Source organism: Opisthorchis viverrini (assembly GCF_000715545.1).
Source record: "Opisthorchis viverrini unplaced genomic scaffold opera_v5_13, whole genome shotgun sequence".
NCBI classification, from domain to species: domain Eukaryota; kingdom Metazoa; phylum Platyhelminthes; class Trematoda; order Opisthorchiida; family Opisthorchiidae; genus Opisthorchis; species Opisthorchis viverrini.
In genome coordinates this window covers 118,584-128,295 of record NW_008751669.1, presented here as the reverse complement: position 1 = coordinate 128,295, position 9,712 = coordinate 118,584, and the positions used below count along the sequence as shown (strand labels likewise).

At 43.5% G+C, this 9,712-nt stretch overlaps 1 protein-coding gene across 1 annotated transcript in view; it reads left to right on the top strand.

Annotated features, from left to right (window-relative positions):
- Positions 1 to 662: 662 nt before the first annotated feature.
- Positions 663 to 9,712, top strand: part of T265_12743 (hypothetical protein) — a gene marked incomplete at both ends in the record, with an annotated part of 19,146 nt that continues 10,096 nt past the window's right edge. The window contains 4 exons of the mRNA XM_009165266.1: positions 663 to 727; positions 5,962 to 6,084; positions 7,762 to 7,875; positions 9,264 to 9,389. Of these exons, the coding sequence (XP_009163530.1) occupies positions 664 to 727; positions 5,962 to 6,084; positions 7,762 to 7,875; positions 9,264 to 9,389 (427 nt within the window). The remainder of the gene's footprint in view (positions 728 to 5,961; positions 6,085 to 7,761; positions 7,876 to 9,263; positions 9,390 to 9,712) is intronic.

Genomic DNA, 9,712 nt, shown 5'->3' with positions numbered 1-9,712 from the left:
TGGGCTATGATTGACTCTCTGGGGTAAGTGGATTAAATCAAAGTTTGCATATCTCAGTGTGTTCCTAAGTCCTCCATTTACTAGGTGTGTGGAATAACGATTCAAATGATCTTGACAAATTGCTGTAACTTCTACGCTTGTCAGTTGGTTTACTCCCAGATGTATATTTCGGTTTAGCCGCACTCTTAACTATGATTTGCTTTCCATGGTCCTTGCCCGCAAAGTGGTCTATGCTGGATAGTAGTGTACTGGCGAATTCCGGTTGATTCCAGTTGTATCAGACGTGATATCCCCCTCGTTCGCACAACAATTTGTTGGGTGTGATCATCTGACTGTTTAGAAAAGCGGTCAACGTCCTTATAGTTACTATAGTTTTTCTCCAGTTCCAGTCGTACTTCTAATCTGGACGGATGCTCTATTTTATTACACGAATATATTGACTTCAAAATCCCGCCTGCGTACGATTTGTGTGATGAATTCTTGATAATTCGGATTCAACAGATTGTTTGTCATATTGAGCATTTTCCGCGTTTAAGCTGTGCGTTCCACCATCTAGATTTAACAATGGTATACATCTTGAGATTTATTAGCTTTCTGTCTTTGCGAACCACATTACATAAATTCCTGTTTATGCTTTTTCTTACATGCTTATTTACTTTTAGTGTCACGGCGCTCGGTACAAGTGCCAAGTGGTTGGCTGTCCTTGAAGATCGTGGTTTAAAACCCGGTTAGTTGCAATGTTTACTTCGTTTTTCATTGGGTTGCCAATGAACCTGTTTGTCTGCACCTTCGGCAGGCAAACATACACCGAACACACCAGATTCGTGCTGCTGACAACCCAGAGAGGAATCAAACCAAGTGGACTTCCTATTCAGACCACATTCCTTATATTCCTTTTAGTTTTGTTGTTTGATCGTCTCGTAACCCAAGGAAGAAAGTCTAAAAATTATACCTTACCAGCATCGGCCGCGTGGAGAACTGAAAGTCATCTCTTTTCTAATAGCGTCAGGACCACCATGTGGCCACGTTTCACTGTAGGGCGCACTTTTCTGCGGCCCTCTTTCAAATCACACATGATTTTTTTTAAACGAGTATTTACGTCATGTGTTCCTCGTCCAGTATCATGTGAACGACAGTTGAATGGTGTCATAGGCGATGTTCTAATTGGTTGGTTTGAAAGAATTCAGCCTGCCGATCAACGTTATGGCAAAACAGTTGATCATTTGGTTTGTTCGGTGACTAAATTAAGTCGATATACCCTTCGAGATACCCGTCTTATCGATGCCGCTCTGTATATTATTTCACCACATAGAACACAGTTTCGTTTTATTTGTGAGGCGCCAGTCTTACAAATGGGATGAGATTGCTCAGTGGTTAGAGCGCGAATTTGGTTAGAGCGGAATTTACTGGCCGGAAGGTCAGTGGTTAAAACCCGACCTCTGCCTCTCAACTTCTCCTGTCTAGGCTTGGGCAGTATCCTAGCCCTCGTGCTTCCTTCCGATGGCATGGTAGCTAGGCACCAAAAGTGTTGCAGCTGAACGAGACTCAACAATTTGTTGTGCTACTCGCGTAGGAGGCCCCTCAACATGGAAGGGACACTGTGAACCTGAATGTATCTGGCAACGGAAATTTGATTTCAGCATACATTTCTCTACCTCGATGTGAAGCTTACCTGTTGGGTGGGCAAATTATGTAAACCGTTTCCAATGTTTTTTTGCTCCCCGATATCTATGGACATTTCCCTAGGCTATTTTCCTGGGACGTCAGGATTTGTCATCAAAAAAGTAATTAGGGTGTTCGGGGTATTTAACAACAGTCAGCTAACTGATGCATACACCACTGAATTATCTTGATAAACCCACACAATAGTAATCGTTCATTGTTGGTTGGGTTACGTCGAATAGCTATTGCATGTGCTCCCCGGCTATAGTGGAGCGGGAACAAGAAACGGCTATGAAAACATGTAATTTAGTTCTTAATTTCTTGTTTTTGCAAAGTATCTATCTCGGAGAAGTAAAAAAGAAACAAGAGACGGTTTTGACCAGTGAACACATTTTTTATCATTTTTTTTAATGCGCTGCGAAAAATAATTTGTCGAAAACTTACTACCTGTCCCGGATAAGCGCATTGTTTGAGAGATGCGTTTTCTCAAAATTTCCAGATAGATGCATGTGGATCGATAATTCCCAGGAAGTGCGAACGATTCGGTGTGAAAAAACTAAACAGAATGACTGCAGATATGACACTTGATGCCTTGATTACGTACCATATGTTTGTTGAACACCTCAGCTTCGCTATTTCCAATGGGTAAACGCAAGTGTTTTCCAAAATAGCACCCTGCTAAGCTATTGTTCTCTCGGGTGGTGTGGCAGATAGGTGCCAAAAGGGTGTTCCAGCTGAACGGTATCGTTCGAGTTAAGTAGAGCCAAAAGGGCCCATCAACGTCGCAGGATAGTCTCTTAGTGCCATCAGTGATATCGACTGTTTTCCCGCAAATCTTAACTGAGATGATGAAAAAAGTTACTACCATTCGATGCGTTGTCGTGGTAACCGGAATCAGAAATTAATTTCTCTTTTTCGGTTCTGGAGCGTTATCTCCCCTGGTGGGGAATTCAGAGAGGCATCTCCCGACTCAAAATATGTTCCCTTTTGGGTGAAACACTTTTAGTATATCGCTTGACCTCAATGTGTGGCTCGCTCGGTGAACAGGCTGTTAAATATGAATCGGTTTGGAGCCTCGCTATCGGTTGACAGCTCTGTCACTCGAGGGAAGTACTGTGATCACTTTTCAAAGGACCATTCAGCCTAAGGAACGACCTTGCATCAGTCATCTTTGTACGTTTTTGCAACAGCGTTCTTGAATCGTCAATTTTTACATTATTCATCACAATGGGGTATACTTCTCGAGTTTTCTGTGACGAGATGAGCACATTCTCAATATGTTTGCTAGCTTTTCGTCGACCACGTACGTATGTTTGAACAACATTTGGACAGATATGTGTGAATAAGTTTCTCTATACATTCGCACTCAAGAAGTTCAACAGCCATTGACCTTGATCCTCTTGCCAACAGTTACCACAAGCCCGCTCATTTCAGTAAAACATTTGTAGTTCTAATGTGGACGGATCACTGCGCAACCGTAGCATGGTCTTCGATCAATTGCAACTTGATATACACTACTTTTCCACGGAATCATCCTGTTTTGACTTTCTGTTGGAGAAAAGTATTCCTCTGGTTGCTCCAAAACCTTTTAAACCTGATGAGCTCCCAATCAGGTGAAAAATACTTGGAAGCGATTGAGTGGTCAGCTTGACTTAGCAGATTGGTTGTCCTTCCGCCTTAAATCTCGACCAACCTTGGAACCTAGTCACTTGGCCTGACGAAGCTTTTGTGTCAAAAGCGAAACGTTGCTCGGCAATAAATCTACCGATTGTCACGGAACTTTTTCGAAAATTGATGCCCCCCTTCATAACCACTAGTTGCTAATGTGGAGCAAATGGACACAGCGGCAGGTGGGAGTAGCCGTGAAAATGAGCAGTTGGTCTTCGTTCTCACTACCATCAAGCCCTTTCGTTATAAATACGTGCCTATTTGTTTACGCTCTCGGAAGGTGCGTATGCTTTCTTTAGTCTCTGTATCTCTGTTCCAGCACCGACAACTTTATCTGATTGTGCTCCGTTCTCTTTCTCCCACTTCAACTCATTTCTTTCTTAAGCACGTTTCTTTTCTTCTTGACATCTAAGTGTTGTGATTTTGCAGTCGGTAAGTGTTCGGCCATGTTGACAGTGATCGGACGCTTTGATCAGATGCCAAACAATATTTGTATGCTCGGCCGCGAGTTAGTTTATGGCAGATACTACACAGTCCGTCAAATCCGACCCCAGATTGGAAAACAATGTTTGGGCATTTATTTTTCCACGGTCATTTTTGGCTATCTTTCTTTACATTTGCTTTGTCCGAGCCCTCCATCAGCTAGATTCCAGTGTTCATTCGTCTTTCACTTGGATTTTTTTATCAATGGTTGCCTTATTTAATCGTTCCTTGTACCTATTCGTATCGGACGTCAATACTACTTTAATTATTTTTGTGGTTTTATCATCATCATTAAGGAGTTGAGTGTTTGGAGGTATTCGTATGACCGCATTCATTTGCGTTGCACCGTTTCGGACTCATTCATTTCATTGTCAGCTGTAATAACCGCGTACTCGTCGTACAGTGGTTGTAGCTGCCGCAGTTTCGTTCACCGATGATTTGGGAGGGGGGTAGGTAGCTGCGTATTGCAGGCGGGAGCTGAAGAGGCAGTACAAAGTTGTCAACAGCAGCGATGTGCCTTACAGTTCAACTATATTGAACAGTTGAACATAATCGAAATGTTAACCGAACTAAGCGTTCCCGTCGCCATTGGTTGATTTTATTTGTTTCTCTCGCATCTTCGTTCCAGTCAGCATTCATTACTTATCATTTGCTCCGCTGTCTGGATGTAACCGTTTTCTCCGTCTTACAAATCATACCTTTCAATTAGGAACACCTGTTATGGATTTACCCAACACGTTACTGGTACGCATCGAAGCGGCCGCCTTTTAATCTCCCGCCAGAAATAGTTTCTTGTGACCAGACCACAGTTTTTGGTGGTTGAGAGTCAACTTTGAATCCACGGTATACAAAAGTTCATTCGCTTGGTTGTCGATGTTGTCTTTATCTATGCGGAATAGTCCCCTTGAAGTTTGTTTTGGTAACACAAACGGACTTCCATCCGCTTCTGCTATCTTACTTCTCTACAGCGGACTCATCTACGTCACTTTCCGTATCACTGCAGACGCGATTTCATACCGCTGTAATCTCCCAACTGTCCATTGATCTTGTTAGCATTGCATTTGTACTTATTATTATTATGGTGCAATACGAATCGACCTAATCCGAAAAGTACCCATTTACCTGCCCTAATCAAACGCCAGGGCTCCAATTGCAATTTTAGGTTTTCACCTAATTCTCTAAGCATCACATGCTTTCTGCATTTTTACCCTCATGTTTTTCGAAATCCGTCAAAGCTTGTCAACTAGGTGCACGTGCGAATAAAAGCACCAATTTTCCAGAATGCATGTATGCGAATCGACAGACAAGACGAGTTTGAAAGCGCAGACGAGCTGAATTTTACACCACAACATATGACAGTCATGGAAAGGTGGGGAATCGGTGATTCGATGACTATGAAAGTTTATCGGATACATTTATTTCCTTATTCGTTATCAAAGCCTACATACCTAGTCAAATCCTGATCTTTTTTGTGAATGTTTGTGGTTTGAATTCAAAGGGGTGTGCAACTGGACGGTGCAGACGCATTGATGGTTGTGCTCTCAGTTGTTCTCCATTCCGTTATCTCTGTTTAGACGCTGTTTAGACGCCTGCCACTTTTCCAGCTTTCTACATTCGTACTTTTGAGCCGTGGAACATGGTAATTCTTTGGTCGTAATTACGGGCTATCTCCTATTTAAACTTAAATCTACACTGCTTTCTAACGAAGCACAATTTCAGAGGGCAGTCAGAAGTTTATCAGATTACGCAAGAGCACATCCGCTACTCTGATGCATGGTTAATTTCTAAGGCGCTCAAACACCGAAGACTAATTATTCACATCCCCGGATTTATTCAGCTTAACTAATGGGTGGTGGAACTGCAATCAAAATCAATACCCTACGATTGTTGTCAAAGATCGAGAGAAGTGCAGTGAAAGTCTGGATGTTATGTTGGTGTTCCTGAGCTTGGTTAAGTTTGACTAAATGAAACCTGAGGTCAGCAGAGAATGGGACGCATTATTGGTACCAAAGTTTTGTAAAGACCCGTCAAACTCATCGTTTGCCCGAACTTATCATTTGCTTTGGTTGCTTAGCCAATCACCGAACGGTTGCTAGTCCCACATGTGCTTCAAACAACTTTGTTTTTTTTTAAATTGGTGTCTGTCAGGTCAAACCTACGCTTTGAAACAGCTGCGTACCATCTTCTCCACTGGATCTCCTCTGGCACCGCGCTCCTTTGACTTTGTCTATCGTGATGTGAAGTCGGACTTGATGCTTGGCTCAATCTCCGGTATGTTTTTTATCACGTTTAGGAAATTTTAATTACGCGGAACAAAGGATTGGGTTGTATCCACAATTGCTACTCGGTCAGACTGATGTGAGTTGTGTTGGAGGTTTTTGCAGAATCAAGAATTCAGCTCACTGTAATTGACTCCATAACGAGGAGCGATATTCAACCGTGTGGGAGCCGAATCACGTTTTTGGTGTAAAAAAAAATACACGTGATGTCCAGCTAGCTCAGCGGTTAGAGAGCGAGACCATTGTTCCAATGGTCCGTTTCGGTTGATCCTGACAGCATCTCACCCCCTTTGGTGTTGCACGACAGCCAAGCATCAAAAGAATGCCACAGCCGAACAACTTTTTCTATTACATAGCCCATAAGTGTTCGTCAGGGGATTCGAACATGTATCTGGTCACTTGTTTCCGCTGCTTGCTTATCTGTGTGTTGTATGACTTTAACATACCGGACAAATTATGCTCTTGCATTACTAGCCTTGTAGCATATCGAACAATGTCCATCGTATCTTTCAATTGATCGGTCCAATCCAAACTTCTGTGTGCATTTTTGTCGCGCCGCTATCTTAGGTCATATTATGGCAATCTACGGTGTTGTGTCAAAGCATATCAATATGTTTTGCCGAGTGCAAAAACATATATTCATGGATCCTACGAGCGAAGGTACGAGTTGAGCTTGCTGCTGTGTTAGATCGATGGAGCGTCGGCCTGTTTGCGTCTTTTTCCCGTAATCTTATACTTCCAGGTTGTCCGTCATAGGTACCAGATACTGCATTAATACATACGTTGCGGTCGATTCACCGTCTGTCACCATCGATAGAATTCCCGACACTCGGTCGGAAGATCGGTTAATACGACCTTCACACTTTCTAACAAAGGTGACCGCGTCGTGCTTTACACTGTTGTTGTTGTTTAACTGTGTTACAACCATAGATCGAGAACTGAGGTCGGTGGCATGACAAAAAAAGTTTGAACGAATCTATATGACGATTCGAACCGGGGGCCTTTCATTTAGTGGTTAAATACTACACCGTTGAGCCACATGTGACTGAGCTTCAGGCACTCTGACAGGATACAGTACAATGTTCGACGACTAACTTGAATCCCCCTAAAGATTTTTGAGGCGTGCAGTGCTGATGGTTCCCAACAGAGATCAAACAGCTGAGAAAAGCTTCTGAGCTTTTAAGCATGGACTGCCTTTGCTTACGCAACGAAATTTCTATCGAGACTTTCACAGTTGTATCTCTGATGTAGGAAAGTCGCATTAAGAAAACGACTGTGGCGGAAAAGAGTGATCTCGTGCACTTGTTGTCGGAAACACCACGCGCCACGAAACAAATTGAAAAATTCTTGAAACCAGATCGACATCACTACCGACGAGTTCACGAAGCTTACGGAGTTCGGTTGAGCGTTGCCATTACTTCTGATTTGTTGTTCACCAATTTAGGTATTCAGACCGCTCTATTTTTTCCGATCTCCGCAACAAGTTAAGGGAAGTTTAGATGCAGGACCAGTAGTTTACCACAACGTGTCTGCATGCACTCGAATATTGCTGTGAAAAGGTTTTGTCGAGTGGAATGTCACATCACAAAGGTTGAGGGGAGCGATTCTCTCCGGAATCCCGTATTACCTTACTTATGTCTCTCGCTTATGTTCTGTCTCCTCTTCCCAGGTGGCACCGATATGATAGGCTGTTGTGTTGGCTGCTGCCCTATACTACCTATCCACCGAGGACAAATCCAATGCCGCTTCCTGGGAATGGCTGTTGAATCTTGGGACGAAGATGGTAGGTTTACTTCTTCGATGAGTGATCTGATGTACCAAGCTAACGACAGTTTTTCATAGCTGATAGGTCAAAAAATTTTTGAAAGGTATCTGTATCACCCACTTACGTATCTGTTCACAGGAAACCCTAATCCAAGCATAACATTTGGATGTTTCATTAACATCCATTTTTACGGAGCCTACCGGCAGATCATCCTTGTCCTTTAAGCTTGTTGTTCTGGTCAGCTCGGCCCCGGTCATCTTCGGCAACAAACCTGAAGTGTGAGGTGATTTGAAGGGGACACTTCAGTGTGGCTTCTACTGATTCCAGTCATCTACTGATTTGATAAGCTTTTAGTGTAGTAGCGAATTTCGCTGACTTGGCGTCTATTTTCACTGTGATCTTCGAGGTCGAAAGAAACCAGCATATCCATATTTATAGAAACACCCATCCCTAAAAACCGCACACTCCGGAGTGTCGAGATTGGATGGTATCAAACCCAAACCTAATACCTTCAGGTGAACCGATCGATGTGGTAGATAAGTTCGTTCACTTACATAACCGCATAAGTCGCAGGGAACTGATGGAAGACGCAGTCACTTTCCGAATTGCGAAAGCCAGGATAGCGACGTAACATCAGCTCGACTGTCAGGGGCAGAGTATACAGTGCTGCAGTCTGATTATGCTGCTTTATGGATTGGAGACGCAGCTGCTGGGCGTGGAAGACCTTCGAAGGCCTTCTGTGTTTGAACATCGGCTCCTCCGAAACATTGTGAAAGTTTACCAGGGACATCATATCAGTAATGCTCAGTTACCTCAGATGGTTTTCGGGAAAGTCCTCTCTCTCGCTAGATCGACTGGTTACACCCCTCAGGTTACACTGGTTAGGCTATGTGCATAGTATTCCAGCAGACCATTTGCCTCGGACAATCTAGATGGAAACTGTCAACAAAAACACTACTGATATCGATTAGCAGCCATATCTTGCAGTGTCCCCAACCGAATGAGGTCGGGACCACCCGGAAGGCGAGTAGCACCGACAGCACCCAGACATTTCGTAATCCCTTTCATGCCTATCTGTCAGGTTAAACGTTGGCCACCTCTCTGCTTCCGCCACTCTGAATTGCTTACGGGAAATATCACTTTCTTCGGTAAACGATGGTTCGGCATGCGCAAGATATGCTGGAAAGGCATTATCGATGCGGCAAGCATCAGTATCCATGACCGCTGCTAGCTTTTTCTATCCAAACTGTAATGTGCCAAATGGCAGATCCAGAACAGTCCTTGTACTTGTTTGTCTGGGCTACGGTAATTTTGTAATCGCGACCACATGTCATTTTATTTTCAGCGCGTCTAGCCAGTTTGCCAAAGTATTAACTACCATCCATTTAATCCTCCACTCCTTCCAGGTCAACCGCATTGGGATCAAAAGGGTGAACTGATCATCGCCAAGCCTTTTCCCTCAATGCCAGTCGGTTTCTGGCGTGATGATAGCGGAAGCAGATACCAGGCGGCCTACTTTGCAAGATTTGGTGGTAAGTTTCTCAACTCGGATGTTAGAATTCAGGTTTATCTTTGGTTGTTCAACCCGGTCACCTTAGAGTGAGTTGGACGCATGCCAAAGTGATTCACTATATCTCTCTGGGCTCGAAGATACAAACTTCCTATTCTGTAACACTGAAAGATATATTGAGTTTTTCGTACCGTCGTATCCGCTTTCAGCCCCCCGCATCGCCCTTCTGTTTGGTCGTCACCGTAAACACTACTGTCTCACAGTAAGCGTATTTAAAGAAAACTTAAGGTTGAAGAAAACATTAGACACGGAAGAGACCATAGTCATACTGAGGTGTCTACCTAC